Source organism: Silurus aristotelis (assembly GCF_946808225.1).
Source record: "Silurus aristotelis genome assembly, chromosome: 29".
Taxonomy (NCBI): Eukaryota; Metazoa; Chordata; class Actinopteri; order Siluriformes; family Siluridae; genus Silurus; species Silurus aristotelis.
Window position 1 is genome coordinate 1589328 of NC_139602.1, and position 19197 is coordinate 1608524.

General features: G+C 40.4%; 2 protein-coding genes and 1 long non-coding RNA gene across 6 annotated transcripts; 2 read left to right on the forward strand and 1 right to left on the reverse strand.

The window, feature by feature from the left end:
- Positions 1-146: 146 nt before the first annotated feature.
- taf1a (TATA box binding protein (TBP)-associated factor, RNA polymerase I, A) lies at positions 147-7936 on the forward strand. 2 transcript variants are annotated; one of them, XM_083535637.1, is made up of 9 exons: positions 147-380; positions 2736-2899; positions 3077-3190; positions 4304-4502; positions 5285-5400; positions 5473-5631; positions 6442-6508; positions 6610-6733; positions 6963-7936. In XM_083535637.1, the coding sequence occupies exons 1-9, from the start codon at positions 257-259 to the stop codon at positions 7186-7188; spliced, it is 1293 nt and encodes a 430-aa protein (XP_083391763.1). In that variant the 5' UTR covers positions 147-256; the 3' UTR covers positions 7189-7936. The 2 variants fall into 2 exon arrangements, with proteins under 2 accessions (XP_083391763.1, XP_083391764.1); XM_083535638.1 differs by having other exon boundaries at positions 267-396.
- On the reverse strand, positions 5341-13987 carry LOC310722869. Its single transcript, XR_014532518.1, has 3 exons — positions 13866-13987; positions 9049-9167; positions 5341-5475 (listed from the first exon to the last, which is right to left on the reverse strand). It is a non-coding gene; the product is annotated as an uncharacterized lncRNA (long non-coding RNA).
- dusp10 (dual specificity phosphatase 10) lies at positions 9161-17450 on the forward strand. 3 transcript variants are annotated; one of them, XM_083535625.1, is made up of 6 exons: positions 9161-9667; positions 9965-10334; positions 11278-11462; positions 11703-12506; positions 13898-14266; positions 16485-17450. In XM_083535625.1, exons 2-6 carry the CDS (start codon positions 10288-10290, stop codon positions 16748-16750), a joined length of 1671 nt encoding a protein of 556 aa, XP_083391751.1. In that variant the 5' UTR covers positions 9161-9667; positions 9965-10287; the 3' UTR covers positions 16751-17450. The 3 variants fall into 3 exon arrangements, with proteins under 3 accessions (XP_083391751.1, XP_083391750.1, XP_083391752.1); XM_083535624.1 differs by lacking the exon at positions 9161-9667 and having other exon boundaries at positions 9871-10334; XM_083535626.1 differs by lacking the exons at positions 9161-9667; positions 11278-11462 and having other exon boundaries at positions 9881-10334.
- The last annotated feature ends 1747 nt before the right edge of the window (positions 17451-19197 follow it).

Here is a 19197-nt window from a genome sequence, read left to right on the forward strand (position 1 = left end):
ACTCAGAAGCTTTTTTTGTGTGTTATTTTTATAATTATTATCATAAGTAGTAATAGTACGTATTTTTATTTAGCACTTTATAATAATACCCATTGTGTACCCATTATCACTAAGAGACTTTTATTCTGAAATATCCGCTCGAACGCGGAAGTAAACCGGAAGTCGGTCCGTGTAACACATGTGTGCCCTGCGATTGGAGAGGACACGCTTTTCCTTGCTCCTGAAAGAAGTTTATTAAAAACCAAAACATCAAATTATGGATCATTTCGAGCTGGAAACCGATGTTCCAGATTCCGATAGGAACCGTGGCACCTCAGAGGATGAGAAAAGAAGTCAGAGACTAAAACGCGTCGATTCGCTGCACAGGAAACCCAGTCGAGGTAAACAACCTTAAAGGTGCAATAAGTGTTTTTTTTGTCGGAAGGCATTAAATTGAGGTGTTCTTAAAGAGCCTTTTAGATAGAGGATTTTTATTTTTTGTTTAGAAAACACATTTGGAAAATTGCTTCCGGTCTGAATGTTAGTTTGTAATGGGATTTTAATTTGTTTACACTTTTTTTGTTTATTATTATTAATTAAATGAGAACTTAATTGAAAGAAGTAAAAAAAAAAATCTCCATAATGAATCACATTCTTTAAATAATATAAAAAGGAGGGAGAAAAGGGTTTTTTTTTTTTATAGAGATAAAAATAAACATTTTAAAGCGCATTACACACCACATTTTTTAACAAAGAATTTCTACTTAACATTTATTTATTCATTTTTTGTGTGAATTAATTTAATTAATAGTAAATATAATATTATTAATATATTATATCTTTATGGCTTCTGGCCCAGAATCTTTGTCGTCGTCTTCTTCTTTCGGCTGCTCCCATTAGGGCTCGTTACAGCGGCTCATCCGTCTCCATCCCCCCTGTCCTCTACATCTGCCTCTTTCACACCAACTACCTGCATGTCTTTCCCTCACCACATCCATAAACCTCCTCCTTGGTCTTTCTCTTTTCCTCCTTCCTGGTGTCTCCATCCTCAGCATTCTCCTACTGATATACCCCATGTCCCTCCTCTGCACATGTCCAAACCATCTCAATCTCACCTCCCTCACCTTGTCTCTAAAACGTCCAACATGCGCTGTCCCTCTAATAAACTCATTTCTAATCTTGTCCATCGACGTCACTCCCAACGAATACCTCAACATCTTCAGCTCTGCTACCTCCAGCTCCACCTCCTGTCTTTTACTCAATACCACTGTCTCTAAACCCATACAACATCTCAGGTCTCACCACAGTCCTATAAACTTTCCCTTTCACTCTCACAGACTCTCCACCCTGCCTGCACGCTTTTCTTCACTTCTCTAACACACTGCCCATTACTCTGCACTGTTGACCCCAGGTACCTGAACTCCTCCACCTTCTCCACCTCTTCTCTCTGTAACCGCACCCCTCCACTGCCCCCCCTCTCATTCACACACATGTACTCTGTCTTACTCCTACTGACTTTTATTTCCCTTCTCTTCAGCACGTACCTCCACCTCTCCAGGCTCTTCTCCACCTGCTCTCTACTCTCACCACAAATCACAATATCATCCACAAACATTATAGTCCAGGGAGGACCATCATAGTCTGTCAACCTGTCCATCCCCACTGCAAAAAGGAAAGGGCTCAGAGCCAATCCTTGATGTAGTCCAACCTTCACGCTGAACCAGTCTGTCGTTCCTACTGCACACTTCACTGCTGTCACACTGTCCTCATACATGTCCTGCACCACCCTCACATACTTCTCTGACACACCTGACTTCCTCATACAATACCACAACTCCTCTCTCGGCACTCTGCTGTACGCTTTCTCTAAATCCACAAATACACAATGCAACTCCTTCTGACCTTCTCTATACTTCTCCATCAACATCCTCAAAGCAAATAATGCGTCTGTGGTGCTCTTCCTCGGCATGAAACCATACTGCTGCTCACAGATTGTCACCTCTTCTGTCAGCCTGGCCTCCACTACTCTTTCCCATAACTTCATGGTGTGACTGATCAACTTAATTCCCCTGTAGTTACTGCAGGTCTGCACATCTCCCTTATTTTTAAAGATCGGTACCAGCACATTCCTTCTCCATTTCTCAGGCATCTTCTCACCTTCCAGAATCTTGTTAAACAATACGGTTAAAAACTCCACTGCATCTCTCCAAAACATCTCCATGCTTCTACCGATATGTCATCTGGTCCAACCGACTTTCCACTCTTCATCCTCTTAATCGCTGCTCTCACTTCCTCCTTAATAATCCTATCTACTTCCTGCTTCACCAACTCCACATCCTCCAACCTTCTCTCTCTCTCTGATTTTCTCTCACTCTCTCTCATTTTCCTTATTCATCAGCTGCTCAATCTTCTCAGCATACTCCCTCCACCTTCTCAGCACACTCTTCTCACTAGTCAACACATTTTTTTTTTTAGACTTGTATATGCAGATTTCCATAAAGATTTTTAAGATCAAATTTAACATCTGAAATATATGATTTTAAATTCCAACTATAACACGTTTTGTAGCCCACCAAATCTTGAGGAATATCTTGAAGAGTGGAGCATGTTCTAGAAGAGGAACATAGCAATCAATCTTAGGCTTGGGTGTCCACTACCCTTTGGTCTTGTAGTATGTGTAATATAGTTTGCTTCAAGATTTTTTGTTTTTATTCGTATGAAATTGTAGTTATTGTTTGGATGTTTTTGTAATTCAGCGCCGCGTAAAGATTTTTCCGGGTTTCATAAATCGACGAGGATGTGCCTGCACGCCATCCGAGAAGCCATCCTGCATCACCGCTGGAAGGAGGCGACGCGGTATTTAGAAGTTTACTCTCAGGCGCTGGAGGAAACCTCAGTCGAGCAGCCAATAGCCTGTGAAGTGCGTCAAAAATCTATATATTGTTTATAACACACACACAAAAATCTGCTTTATCCATCCCATAATATTCAAGATCTTTATTAACAGAAAGGGAGAACCCTGTATTGGGTATTGGGACAACTTTTGGCAACATTATGCATTTTTACACAATCTAAAAAACATTTTTTCCACCATCAGATTATTTGGAGACTCGGCATCGAGATCCTCCGGCACCACCCGGCCAGCGACCTGGAGCGATTTAACGATTTGTACGAGCGGATGAAAAGCAGCGGCGTGAAAAACTATGCCAAGGTTTGAAGAAAATCCAAAATGTAAAATCTTTTTGGGCTGCTTCCACTAGAGGGCGCCAAAGCGGATCAACCGTTTCCATACCCCCTTGCCCTCTACATCTGCCTCTTTCAAACCGACTAACCTGCATGTCCTCCCTCCATCCACAAACTCTTTCCTTGGTCTTCCTCTTTTCCTTTTCACACTGTCCTTATACATGTCCCTCACATACGTCTCTGGGGTACCAACCAACTCCACACCATCCAACCTTCTCTTTCTCTCTCTCTCTCGATCACACTCTCCTCACCAGTCAACACATTTGCCTCTCCATCCTTTATTGCTCTAACTTGCAGTACATCCTTCCCAGCTCGGTTCCTCTTCCTGGCTAATCGCTACAAATCCTTTTCTTCTCCCTTAGTGTCCAACTTCTCCTACAGCTCCTCATATGCCTTTTCCTTGGCTTTCTCCACATCCCTCTTAACCTGCTGCTGCATCTCCTTGTACTCCTGCCTACTTTTCTCATCACTCTGTCGATCCCAATTTTGTTTCTCCAACCTCTTTCTCCTTCTGCTCTCCTGCACTTCCTCATTCCACCACCATGTCTCTTTGTCCACCTTTTTTATTTCCAGATGTCACACCAAGTACATTTCTAGCTTCTCCCTCATCACTCCTGCAGTAGTTCCCCAATCATCCAGCACCTCTTCACCACCACTGAGCTCCTGTCTGACCTCTTCCCTGAACCTCACACTACACTCTTCCTCCTTCAATTTCCACCATCTTATTCTTCTTTCAGTCCTCACTTTCCTCCTCTTCTTCTTCACCTCCAAAACCATCCTACAGACCACCATCCGATGCTGTCTAGCTACACTGTCCCCCATCAACACCTTACAGTCTCCAATCTCCTTCAGGTTGCATCTCCTACATAGAATTAAATAATATATAATTCTATACACCGAAGGCGCAAAACAAAATCTGAGCTTCATGACGCACTACAAATGGTATTTCTGGTGCGGTAACCCGTGTTAACAGATCGGATTTAGTGTAGTGCCGAGAGCAAGAGATCAATGTATTTAAATTATTTTTTTGTGTGTGTTTAAAGCCATTCTTTCTTTCTTTCTTTCTTTATTTCCATCAAAGATCTGTCTGGAGTACGCTTTCCACCTCATGTTGAACGGCCACATTCAGAAAGCCAAGCAGCAGCTGACAGTCGCGGCGAGCTGGAGATACGGCAAGGAGTCTGCGAGACAGGCTCTAGGTTTAAAGCTCATCCATGCGTACTGCGGCTTCCTGGATTATCTGATCTGGTCTACAAAGAGAGCGTCCACATCAAATGCAGGTAGAAAAGTTACGGATCGGGTTATCAATAGCGCCACGATTGGTATGTTTATTTACCTCTGGATGGGTCGAGTTTGAGTACTGGATTTTGATTGGCTGGAAGTTCAGCTGATGTGCTTTTTACTGCTTATAAACACCTGGAACCAGAGGAACATCTAGTTCCAATTGTGTCAGACAGCAATTGTAGACATTTCCTAATGGCCTTCCTGAGCTCTATGGAGGATTTCTGCATAGAACCTCTACATCAGGGGCCCCAAACGTTTTCTGAGTGCCACATAAATAAGGGAGTTGGAAACTTCCACGGGTGACTACCAGTATTATTGTGGAGATTTTATGATTTTAAATGGGAAAAAAAAGGCATAAAAATGTGTTCAATAAAATAAATATAATTAATTAATTATAAATAATTGATTATAAAAACTAACAGCAAGTGGTACCAGTGATTTGCCTCTAGAGGCCGCTCTCGCACTGTATAAGACAACCCGGAAAAACTATCGTTATAGATTTTTTAATTTTTTTTTGCCAAAGAAAGACACTTTTGGCAATCAATCAGTGCCTCATTAATAACTGAGGGAATTTTTTGTTTAAAAGTCAACCTTTATTACCAAATACAGACGAGTACAACATATATTTTAAATTACATTTTCAATATGTCTCTGCCATTGTTCAGAGGGCCGTTCCAAATGTGGGTAGTTTGGGGATAATCCACGTCTAGGAACTGTGTTTACGCTTCACCTCCGTACAGCTTCATAGCATAAGGCATGCTTTTTCTGTTTCCACCAGAGGAGGGCGAGCAGCATAACGAGATGCACAGCTACTTCAGACAAGCCTTAGTGACCATGCAGGAAATCATCAAACAGCCCGGTGTCTGGGATCAGTTTGTGTGCAGTTGCGTCGACGTGAGTTGTTTTCGTTTTGTTTGCTCGACACTCGTTTGACGGATTATTCTAAAACGGTTGTTCTTCTGCCAGATGCTGGAATATTACAACAATGAAGAAGAAGCTCTACTGTTACTCGAACACTATGCCTTCAACAAGGACTTTCCAGCAAACCCCAATGCTCATGTTTACCTGTACAACTATCAGAAAAAGCACAACGTTTCACATGACGAGCTTCTTGCTACTCTAAAGGTACTGTGTACTACACCTCTTTTTTTTTTTTTTTTACTTTTGACATTTTGCTTCCAGAGGTTTTTAGGTGTGCACGTGCAACTAAAGAAAAAAAACAGAGGGTTAAACTTAGTGGTTAAGGCTCTGGGTTACTGAACAGAAGGTCGTGGTTTCAAGCCCCAGTATCACCAATCTGCCACTTTGGGGGCCCCTGACCCTCTGTGCTCAAGGGGTCCTGTAACTTTCTAACAACTTTGCTGTAATGTACATGTGACAAGTATGAAGCACTTTGATTAATCAAACGAGTTTTTCAAATGGATACTGGAAAAAGAAATCAGTGTAAAACAGTATTGCGCTTTATTATAAAAATGAGGGAAAAAACAGTACTGAATCATGAAAATGTGCTAAGAGATAAATATGAATATATTTAATTACTGAGTTAAAAAGACATGCATTTAAACTGAAACATGAGGTAATACTTCAAATAAAATGTTACATCCAAAACGAATAAAAAAAATTAGACTTAAAAGTAGAACACGGTTAATTTCTAGGTTTATTTTAATATTTAGTTAAGAAGCATTCGCCTCCAGAGGCCGCTCTCGTACTGTATAACGCAACCCGGAAAAACTATTGGTGCCTATTAATTAGTTGGGATTAAAAAAAAAAAACTTCAGATCTAAAGCCCACAACCTTAAAAACATTACGCTAAAACCTTTGGGTTTTCTTCCCCGCTCTTTATCTACATGTGATTTTGGTAGGATAATAATCCAAGCATTTCTCATGAGGTTTTTCCAGAAAATTGTATAACTATATGGCTCTGTCCTGTTTCAGGGGCTGCACTCGTTGGTTCCGAGTCATGAGCTGATGCTGAAATATTGCAAACTGCTGATGATGTCAAGTAAATTTAAAGCAAATTCTTATTTTTCAGTATATATCCAGTTTTTTTTTTGTTGGTTTTTTTTAAGTTATATGTAGTAAAATATAGATTTTTTTCATCAGGAGAACCGAAGAATTTGCAGCGCGCCCTCTGCATCGCTTTGGATCTTGTAGAATACTCCTGCTGGAAGAAAAACGTGAAAGCGTGGTTGTGTTTGTTTAGGATTGCCAGGTGCTTCAATAAGAGGTAAGGAAAAAAATCTGCCGCAATTAATTTTTTTTGCAGAAAGATGACAATCCAGTAAAGCATAAGAAGAATGGAAGGCCTCCTGCATCATATATAATATATATACACACTGTATATAATCAGCATTGATGAGATCATGTTCAAAAAGCTCATAGGAGCCTCTTGTTTGTGTCCAGGTTTTTTTTTTCTGCATATATTGTACTTTTATACTGTTCTTCTGTTCCCGTAGATGTCATAAGGACCTTCTGAAGAAAGAGTGCGAAGGAAGAAAAGACCTTTGGTTGAAAATGCATTTTAAGAATGCCCACACCAGGATGGATTTGAAAATAAGCCCAAGACTCGTGTCTCTCAAAATCAAAGTCAAGAAAATCATGGGGTTTGTCAGTAGGTACGGAGAGAACAGGACTTTGCGTGCGCTGAACGCGATGGACGTATTGGAGTTGTATCCTGCCTGACTGTGGAATCTCAGAGTTCTTTATGGTTTTTCTTGAGGTTTTTAAGCATTTTTGTTATTGTTTCTAAGACCGAACCAATGTAGAAATGTACAGATGTTAGTCGCGATCGCTTTAACGCTGTGGAGGTCAGGACTAACACAGGGCTGAGATCCGCAAAAAATTAAACATAATCCAATTTTCCCCAGATTCTTACTGTGTATTAGGGAGGACACGATTAACACTGTGGTGTAATTAAGTAAGTTTTGGGACTTTCCAAAGCCGAAATCTGAGACCTTGCGTGTGAACGGTGTATAGAATGTTAAGAGCAGAAGATCTCGGCTTTGGAAAGTCATAAAAGTATAATAAATCACACCCATGTGTTAGTCGTGGCCTCCTTAATCCACAGTGTTAAATTGGTGAAAAGTAGAGAACTTTCGAATTTATCACCTAAAAAATAGTAAGGGCCTTTGTGTTTTTCGGTGAAAATTCGACCGTCCCCCGATTTTTATTATTTTCACACCCTGCATTAGGGAGGTCAGGACAAACATGGGAGTGTAATTAGTTTTGTTTTCGGACACTGCTAACCTAAGATCTGAGATCTTCTACTCTTCGCATTCTATACACTGATCTCACACTTCAGATCTTGGCTTTGGAAAGTCCGAAAACAAAACTTACCACACCATTGTGTTAGTTATAACCTACCTAACGTATGAAGTGAAATTGGCAAAAATCGTAGAACGTCGAATTTTTCACCCAAACAAATAGTAAGGGGTTAATGTGTTTTTTACGTCACCAGATTTTCACAAAATTCACACTGTACATTAGAAGGGTCAGGACTAACATGGGGGTGCACTTAATTTTGTCAGATCACACAGTAGAGCTGAGATCTGAGCTCACAAAATCTAACCCCCTACTCTTTTTTTTTATAGGCAAAAAATTATATGTTCTCCCTTTTTTTTTTTTACCAATTTTACCCTGTGTGTTAAGGAGACCACAACTAACGTGGGTGTGATTTAGTTTTGTTTTATAACTTTGTAAAGCTGAGAGCCAAGATTTACATTTCTGATGCATTAAACTAAATCGCGAATTAGTAAGAAAGCGGATTTTTTTTACATTGAAAATTTGACCATATTCACGCTGCACATTAAGGAGGTCAGGAATAACACAGGGGTGTGATTAGTTTTGTTCTGTAACACACTCACAAAATTCAACATCTCAGATTTTTTTAAGTCAGAAAACAGAACTAATTACAATGCTGTGTTACTCCTGACCTCCTTAATGTGCAGTGTGAATTTAGTGTAAATTTGGTGACGGACAAATTTTTTTGGCCGAAAATTTAGCATTCTCCAATTTTCACAAAATACACAGCGTGTGTTAGGGAGGTAACGACTAACACAATAGTGTGAACAATTTTGTTTTAGGACTTTCCAAAGCTGAGATCTGAGACATTGAGTGTGTGAACGGTGTATATGATGTGCATCATGGCAGCTATAAATATTTGTACTGAAACTGAAGCCGTAATTGTACTGACTATCACTGTACTTTTACATGTAGTGAATGTGTACTGTAACTATGTACAACTGTAAGGAAGCTGTATGTGTTTGTTAAATATGAGTTACAGCAACAAGTAAGTTCATCATAAACCTGTGTGTTTGAGTCTCTCAGCTCTGCAGTGTTACAGGATTCTACAGGACGGAACTAATCACACTCCCATGTTAGTCCTGACCTCCCTAATGTACAGTGTGAATTTGGTGAAAATCTACGGAAACAAAATGTCAAAGGCAAACCCTGTACTATATTTATTTTTAAATAAACAATTGTACTGAAGGTATAACTATCAGTAATTCTACTTAAGCTTATACTGCATCTGTGTATCTGTACCTGTGTCAAGGCCAGAACTCGAACCAAGACTGTCAGATTGATAGTCAGACTCTCTCAGAATTATCCCCAGGGGATCAGGTGAAATCAAGCGTCGAGAAAGGGTGAAGGTTCCAATAACACTGAAAGGGAAAAAGGCACAAACGATAAATCAAACAGTCCAAAGTCTAGAAACATTAATCCACAAGCAAAAATCCTCTTGAAAAACATTACAAATATATGATGATTAAAATCTTTACAAAACCAAACAGATCCTCAGAAAGGCCAAAACACTTACATAGTCAACAAACAAAAGGGATGAGTGTTAGATGTTAAGAAACAAGCAAAGACACTTAGACTGGGTGAAAACACACATACACACAATGTAATAAACAAACTGAGGGAGAACAACATAAGAGAACAATGGGAACAACTGGTGGAGAAAGGCAGTAATGCAAACAAAACCCTGACAAGAGCCCAATTCCTGATAAAGGGTGGCTGAACAACGTCCTCAACAAGGTAGAGTGGCTGAACAACGTCCTCAACAAGGTAGCGGGGCTGAGGAATGTCCTCAACACGGTAGGAGGGCTTAGCAATGACCTTAAGAAAGAAAGGGGGCTAAACAACAACCTCAATGAGAAAGGTAGGCAGAGCAACGTGTGAAACTTTTAACTATGCATCATTATATTTTAACTGTAGGGAAACTAAGTGTAACTGAAGCTGTTACAATAATTGGACCGAAGCTGTAACTGTACCGTAGCCAGTATTTGCCCTAACATGGACTTATGTATCAAATAATAGTCAAATATACTATGATTTATTATGGCTATAATGTTCCTATTATCAGAAAAAGCAAAAAAAAAGATCAATTAAACAGCCCAAAGTCAAAATCACGATCATCAGGACAACCCTCTGAAAGCATCTATTGTGTATATTCTAGATTCAATAGGAATGTAACAGGACGTGTTCACTAGATTTAATACGAACATCCACGGGACGCTGAGTAAGCACTGCTCCCTGATCAGGAAGCTGACTTCACATTCATCCATCCCATCCTTTCCTCCTCCTACTCCTCCTTTTTTGGCTCCATAGCCAGTAGAGCTCTGATTACTGGACCGATGAAGCTTGATCCGGTGGCACTCAGAAGTGAGAGTCTGTGAGACTGAGCTGGTAGTACCACGGAGCAAAGCAGAAAGTGAAAATGCTGCCGAGAAGAACTGGATGGAGATGTGTGAATGATTCGAGGAGAAGCGTTCGCAGCAAATGCCATTAAATCCCAGCAAGGATTTTTTTTTCAAAGCACACCAGAGGTAAGTTGAACGGTGGAGGAGCGGTTTTCAGCAGATGGGTGTACATGTTTATGAGCTTTCAGAACCGGCAACTGTGAACTGGAAAAGCCAATGATAAAGCAACATGATAAACCAGAAGAGTGTGTGTGTGTGTGTGAGAGTGAGAGAGTGAGAGAGAGAGAGAGAGAGAGGTCGGATGCAGGACGTGTCTGTATATCATATTCTCAGCACGTCCTCATGCCGAGTTTCAGAAAGGGCTCTGTGCTATTTTTAAACGAGTCCGCAGCCCGAGTAGTTCATGAAAACAAGCCCTCGCCGGCCACTTTAATAGGAACATTTGCACCATAAACCATTCATACGATATTAAGACCAGTCAGTCATGTGGTTAAAGTGTAACACAGAACATCCTACAGATGCAAAAAGGTCCGGTCCAAAGCTTTTCCCATTAAGCACAAGAAGGAGGAATGATCCGTGTTGCTCCAACGACTCTGAGTTGAGACTGTAGTTGAGTGTCCATGATAGGGTTCGATTCCTGTTCTCTGAACGGCAGCAACTTTGCGTGTTGTGCGTAAAACCCCCATGAGATCAGCAATCTCTAGAGTTTACATAGTATGGTGCAGAAAACAGAAAACATCCAGTGAGCAGCAGTTGTAGCTGGTGCTTTAGAGTTTGTTACATGTACTTAACAGCACAGTGAAATTCTTTCGCTTATCCCAGAGATGTTAGAAAGCTGGGGGTCAGCCATACAGCGCTACTGGAAAACTGAAAATTAAGGGCCTTGTTCAGGTGCCCCAACAGTGGCAGTTTGGCGATACCAAGGCTTAAACCCCCGACCTTCCTGGCAACCCAGGGCCTTGACCGCTGATCTACCACCTCCCCCTAGTAGTATGAGGTTAGAAGAGAAGAGACTAGAAGTGGACATAGAGGGATTTTTTTCCCCAATTATTTTATGATTGTATCGCAGAAATTCATTCAGGCAAGTAGCCAGGCCCCCATCCCCTGGGCTTAAATGTCAAAGTCCATCCATGTGTGTTGAGCAAAAAAGCATGACATATGGAAACTTGAGGCTGCTGGGATGCAGCAGAAGACCACATCGGGTGCTGCTCATGTCAGCCAAGAACGGAATCTTCTTTCAGAATCTGAAACAAGGTGGGTACTGACAAATTGCTGAATATTTAGACAATATTAAAAAACCAGACATCACTGAGATTTCACACTGATGTTTGATATAAAGCATTTGAACTGAAACATTGTGGTTTTGCCACGTGATTGGCCAGTTGGATATGTTTAAATTGAAGTGAAGATGCAGCTGGGCTTCACTGAGACGTGAATACAGACCTAACTACATACACTATTAATACCTTTCACTTTCTACCACTCTTCCCCCAGATTCGCCAGCTGGGGTTCTTTGCTGCCTGCCCGCCTATCTCTGTAGTTTGTCCATGCCTCCATCTTCTCTCGATGACAGATTTGTGGCACCTCTACGATTTTTTTTGGACACCGCCTACCTGGAAGCCTCCGTGGGCACCATTGTGGTGGAGATCCAGGTGACCAACCTCACTTATATGCCCTCATCCAGCAGCTCCACTCGTTCCCTGACGTGTGGATGCAACAGTGCCAGCTGTTGCATGGTTAGCACTTATGAAAAAGACAGCCAGACCCAGACCCTGACCCAGACACTGAGCCAGGTCAGTACAAGTAGCCCCAACTTGAACTCAGGCATCAGCTATGGAGGACCCGGAGGTCTCTCAAGGCCAACAGTGGGCCATAGCGAAACCTACAGTGCACCCAGTCTCACGTCCAGCACCCCCAGAGGCGCTGTATGCATCATCCACCCAAGTGAGCTGGCTCAGATGATGACCTTTTGCCCCACAGGTCATCCAGCGGGGCCTTTGCCACTGATCATAGACTGTAGGTCCTTTATGGATTACAACAAGAGCCATATCCGAGGAGCTGTGCATATTAACTGCTCGGACAAGATCAGCCGTCGACGCCTGGAGCAGGGCAAGATCAGTGTGCTGGATCTCATTTCCTCCCACCACAGCAAGGACTCCTTGAGGGGCGTTTTTTCGCAAGAGATCATAATCTATGATGAAAGGACGATGGATCCGGCTCGAATGTCATCCTCTCAACCTTTGCACATAGTTCTGGAGTCTCTACGCAGGGACGGGAGGGACCCAATTGTTCTCCAAGGTTAGCTCTTTTTAAAATGATGTTATATTTTTGGCAGAAACTCCTTTCGCAAAGAGTCTTGCCAATTTTACGAGCCAACAGTAGCTATTTGACAGTTCTGGGAAATCTTGAACTTAACCTTGCGATCCCGAGTTTGGCCACCAATTTAGAGTCCAATTCTTGCCTCCTGTTCTGTACCAATATGTAGTAAAAGTCCAAATGGCAGCACGATATAGTAATAACAAGCATAATACATCTATCTTGTTAATAATCTGGGTGAGGATACTAGAAACTAGGTCGAACAGTACAAACTCTTTTCAAATAAGCTTTCTGCAAGTGCCATACGAATTAATGTTTTTTTTTTCCAGGCTGATTTGGCACCTTTCAAGCAAACAGATGTACTTTTAAAGCTTACATAAGCCGGGGCATCTGCTGCTCATGTTTAGCAATTGCTAAAATGTTTATCATTTCTAAATCCATCTAAACTCCATAGCAAACACTCAGCGAGACCCAAGAAATGTTGAAGGAAATATATATATACAGCCATAAACAGTGAACTGTCTATAAATATTCGGCTACTTGCCTTGTCAACACTGCTATATTTTTTTTACATTTTGGCCAGGCTAGCAGGCACTGAATTGATATGCTAGTGCATCTGTCAGTGTGCTGCTTGCTGAGCATCACACTGTGAGGCTACACAGGGCCTTCATCTGTTCACTCATACACAATGTTCTTTGCATTCCCTCTGTTCCATTTATCTATGCTTCAATCTTCTCAATGGTTACCTGTTGTCTTACTGAAAATGATAATTTGATATTCTGAAACATTTCTCAGAGAATTATGACATGCCTCAGGCAGTAGTTCTGCCAATACCATCCCTGTTTACCAAAACCCTCAATGGTCATGATCCCTCCAGATATAAACCGTTAGGTAACAGAAAGGCCTTTTTAAGCTAACAGAGTTTTTACGTTAACTGAAAGGCTGCTTTGAAAGAGAAAATTCTACTGCCTTCTAGAGCCTTTTAAGGTAACAATAAAGAGCCTGTATCACCTTTTGATTAATGCAGATGTGGTTAAATATTAAAGTTTGCCTATTTCATAAATGTTATTCCTAGGTAAGTATGAGTGGGACTGTTGTGCTACAAGTTAATCTAGGCTCAAGATGTTGCTACCAATATTCCAGCAGTAGGTCTGAAGACTGACCAATCCAAGAAAATTTGAAAACATTCATACAAGATGTTATACAAGAAAAAGGACCCAGTTTTATCTGACGAAGGCAAACATCTGCGTTTTGAGAACTCAAAAGACTGTATAAAAGTATGGACTAGAAGGTTGTGAACATCTGATATAATGTAGCGAAAGTAACTAAAATGTCACTTACTAGTATCCCGTGTGTGTAAATGTCCCATACAGGAGGCATCTCCAGTTTCCGGCATGACCACGAGGACTTGTGCGAGAACTCCTTACAACTTCAGGAGGGTCACGATGCTGGTGCAGCTGTTGCTCTGTCTGGGGCGCTACCTCACTTTCTGCCCTCCAGCCCTGACATTGAGAATGCTGAGCTGACCTCTGTTCTGCCCTTCTTGTTCCTGGGCAACGAGCGTGATGCACAGGACCTCGACCAAATGCAAAGGATGAACATTGGGTACATACTGAACGTTACCACACACCTCCCACTATACCTCTACGACCTAGGAATGTTCAAGTATAAACGCTTACCCGCCACCGACAGCAACAAGCAGAACCTACGACAGTACTTTGAAGAAGCGTTTGAGTTTATAGGTATAGTATCTGCCTTCTGATTTTCTGGCTTCTGTGCCCTCCTGTGATCAGGTACCAATAACACCATAAACGCTAATCATCTAATCATCAAATTTAAGATGTACATTGATAAAGCTTTCCAAGATGGTGAATAATTGGTAACACAAAATTCAGAGACCAGGCCTAAACCATCCAGAGACCAGGCCTAAACCATCCAGAGACCAGGCCTAAACCATCCAAAGACCAGGCCTAAACCATCCAAAGACCAGGCCTAAACCATATCCTAGTCTATTGTGATTTATTAGAGCAGCATTTTGTGGCTCTGGTCTAATTAAACACTTAAAAAAATGTAACCTAGGATACAGTTGGACTACCAGCTGAAACAAAGATCCATAGGTTCTTTAGTTAATTAGAGTAAACGACACAATAATGCTTATATATAAAATGTAGTCTATAATATAATGATTATATAGTAATTATATGGTCTATAGTCTTCTTTCAGATTCTCCCATTAGGGGGCGCCACAGCTGACCATCTGTCTCCATTTCCCCGGTCTTCTACATCTGCCTCTTTCACACCAACTACCTGCATGTCTTCCCTCACCACACCCATAAACCTCCTCCTTGGCCTTCCTCTTTCCCTCTTTCCTGGTGGCTCCATCCTCAGCATTCTCCTACCGATATACCCTATGTCCCTCCTCTGAACATCTCAATCACACCTCTCTCATCTCGTCTCCAAAATGTCCTACATGCGCTGTCCCTCTAATAAACTTATTTCTAATCCTGTCCATCGTCGTAACTCCCAATGAACATCTCATTATATGGTTTATATTACAGGTCTTTAGAAAGCAAATAAATCCATGAATAAATATTGCGTCTAAATTCGTAATATTCCCAGGCCAACTGGGACGGGTTACGTTTCAACAGAGCCTGCGCATCTTGGACTTCTTGTTTGTTGTGAATAATGAATTGAACTCAAATGTTAATTGGTTAGGTTTTAAACGAGGAAAATTGTCACAATGCAGCTTTAGAGAAATAAACACATCCCTCCAGATTTTGAACCAATAGAACGGCTTAGAAACCCAACATTCGCTTCCCAAATGCTAACAAAGGTTTTTCTAGAACTGTAGGACTTTGAACTTCACTATAAACTGATGCTAGTTGAATTTCAAATGAACTAAATCTGGAATTGCATTGAAATTTTATTTATTTAATTTATTAAATTTCAATTAATTGTAAAATAACATTAGATTGATCAGATTTGCCGTCTAGACATTGGCTATTGGCTGGAATGAGCTCATTTCAAATGCTTCTTTCTGACATAAAAAAAAAAATCTTATTAATCTTTTAGGAACGATCTCAACAAAAACCCGAGGTTTTGATCAGTTTGAAGGGTACATGGGATATTTTTTAGACCCAAAACCCTAACTGTAATCGGAAAACAGCCAAATGAAATGACAACGGAGCCACAGCGCAGACGGAGTCTCCAAATGCTGAATAAAATATAATATATATATACACACACATCTAATATCATGTAATTAACCCTTCAAAATAAAATAAAAAAGCAGGACATAAGACGGTACATTTTTCTCCCCGAATCTCCCTGAATAGTTGAAGAATGGTCCCTCAACTATTATGGGTTCTAAGGTTCTATAACAACCTATTTAATGTCCTCCCAAAAAAAAAAAAAACACTCAATTATCTGGATTTTATTGATGATTTGACCTGATCTGGATATATTTGGTTCTTTGAAGCTTATCCCATCATAGCAACAGATCTCCAAGCTCAAACCTGCTCAGGATCATGGCAAGAAATCCATCTCCCACCGATTCTTTTGCCCTTATTGAAGACGGGCGAAGAATAACATGGGGAGCTTTTCAAATTCATTATTTATTTCTGTAAAGTTGCTCTGGGACGAACGCGAGAACTTGTTTCCAGGATCTGCTGGGTCCTGTGGTGGCTCTGACATTAGAGAGATGTGGGGAAATAAAAATGGAAAGAATAGATATACATAAGACTTACGTATGAACTTTTTGCCAGGCTTTGTGTCCTTCATGGTGTTTCCTGGTTTCCAAAACCCTTCGATTGAGTCTGCAGTGAATGTTCATTGGCTACTTGCTTGCTACCCAAAGTTCTCCAACGAGCTTGATGGGCCAATATGAGCAGCCATTTAATGCCACATAATCCAAGGTTGAATTTTTTTTAAATATTGGTTTTCTTCTCATCTACATCCACAGAAGAAGCCCATCAGGCAGGTAAAGGACTGCTCATTCACTGCCAGGCGGGCGTCTCGCGCTCGGCCACTATCGTCATCGCGTACCTGATGAAACACACCTGGATGACCATGATGGATGCCTACAAGTTCGTGAAGATGCGACGACCGATCATCTCGCCCAACCTAAACTTCATGGGCCAGCTCCTGGAGTTCGAAGGAGATCTCAACAACGGCGTCACTCCTCGCATTCTCACGCCCAAGCTGATCGGAGTGGAGACCATCGTGTAGGACTAAACGTTTTGTTCCCCCTGGAGACTGAATGGGGATGCATGCCTGAAAGGGATTTCTTTCCTCACCTATGCATGGATTTATATGGAAATATGCACGTTGTTTTGGTCTTCAAAGATGTTTGGCAGAAGAAGATTCATCTGGTCTGTTGTTCCTTTATTGTTTTGTTTTTTTAAATACCGGAATCGAGCACTGTGCAAAACTTCACGTGAAAAGCAACGAGTTTTTTCATCTTTAAATATTATACAATACCTGGGCAAATGTTTGTGGACACCTGACCATAATATATTCATGCTTTTTTAACATCTCGTTCCAGTCCTATTCGCTCTTATAAGAGCTTCCCCTCTTCTGGGAAGATGTTCCACTAGATTTTGTGGAGATTTCATTCAACCAAAGTGAGGAGGCCTGGGGGTGCAGTCAACATGAAATCAAATCATCCCAAAGGTGTTCAAACCAAGATCTTCCTTACACATCTAAACCGTGGGAAGATGTTCCACTGGGTTTGTGGAAATTTCATTCAGACACAAGTGAGAAAGTATGGAAGACAGGGTTGTGCTCCAATTCATCCCAAAGATGTTCAAGAGGAGGCCACTCAACTTCTGCCACATACATCCAACCCATGTAAAGCAGATGTTCATGGAGCTGGTTTTGTGGACTTTGTGAGTCATGCTGGAACAGGTTGGTTTTGGTCTACCAGCTTGAGTGAGAAGAAAAAAATCTCATGCTACTGTACAACATCCAAAGACAAGTGGAATTGTGTGCCTTCGGAGAAGAAAGAAACATGGCTGGAAAGGTCAGGTGTCCCAATACTTTTGTCCACGTATTTACGTAATGATGGATAACGTTCTTGGCATGAACTTTTTTATTTTAATAACATTTTTTTTTTTTTTTTTAAGATATATTTCAAACGCTTGGCAAATATTTGAACCCTCTCGAAAACTTTGGTCAAAAATTATAAAAATAAAAAATTAAATAAAAAATTAATTAATTAATGTATAAAAAAACAAAAAATGTAATAAAAAAATTATTCAAAATGTATTTATAATATATATATATATATATTGCCCAAATGAGAATTCTATGCTGCATGGACACCTAAAAAAAAAAAGAAAAAAAAAAAAAAGAAATATTAACCCATATCCCTCTTTTACTGTTATAAGATATGAACCATATACTGTGAAACTGATCAACACTGTTACTCAGTGCTTCCAATATCATCTTTCATTTCCTTTCATGCTCCAGAACAAGCCAAAGGTTACACCATCACCGCGTATTAACTACAAAAAAAATCCGTATCATATTCCGTCATTCAAAAGTTCTTTAATAATCATCATTTAAATCATCTACAATCCTCTTTTTTTTTTTATTGTACACTATATGGCCAAAGGTTTGTGGACACCCGACCGTAGGATTTGTTCCACTCCTCTGAGAAGATGTTCCACTAGATTTTGTGGAGATTTGTAAGATTTCATTCAGCCACAAGGGAACGTTAGTAAAGTCACGGACTGATCAACTTGGCGTAACAAAAGTTGTTTTCTCGCGAAATGACCATTTTTGCATGAACAATTCATACAAAAGATGTTCAGTATGGTTTGAGGTCTATAGCAGGCCACTCGAGATCTTCATGGAGCTGGGCTTTGTGCACTTTGTGCCACAGGTTCATGAGAAGGGACAATGTTTTGGCCTGCATTTGCGCACCTCGGAAATACTGTGTGAACAAATGAAGAAGCACGTTTTGGGTTGTTGTTGGGGGTTTGGGTGTCCCAATACTTTTGGCCACTTTTAGTCAGGTGGATCTTCGTGTCTGGTCGTATACGTGAAGTGTGTCAATCGCTCCAAAAAAAAAAAAAAAGGTGCTACATTAAACGAGGGCCTTCGAAACCTTTACAGTTTCTTAAGTTTTTTAATTATTACTATTATAATTACTATTTCTGACCTTTATAATAAGCATAATTTATATAAGAGTAAAAAAAGAAAAAAAAAAAAAAAGGGGGAAGAGAAATAAAGAGGAAAAAAAATCTTATGTATAATGGACTGTAACTGTGTACTGATTTATTAATTGATTAATTTATTATTGAAATTTTATTCAAACATTTTCGAAAAAAAAAATTTCCTTAAATTTTTTTTTTTTTTTTTTATTGTTCCATCATTTGTTTCTAAAAAAAGAAAACAAATGATCATAGTCTGGTTACTGAATTATATCACATTTACATTCTATATTTGCTCACTGTGTGTGTGTGTGTGTGTGTGTGTGTGTGTGTGTGTGTGTGTGTGTGTGTGTTGGATAGTTGCTTCACAAAGGTCAAATTCTGTTGCCCAAAATAAATGCATCATCAGCATCCTGTCAACACGGTGTATTAGGCAAGGCAGACACACACACACACACACACACACACACACACACACACACACACACACACACGTCTAAAATAAACACCATTATTATT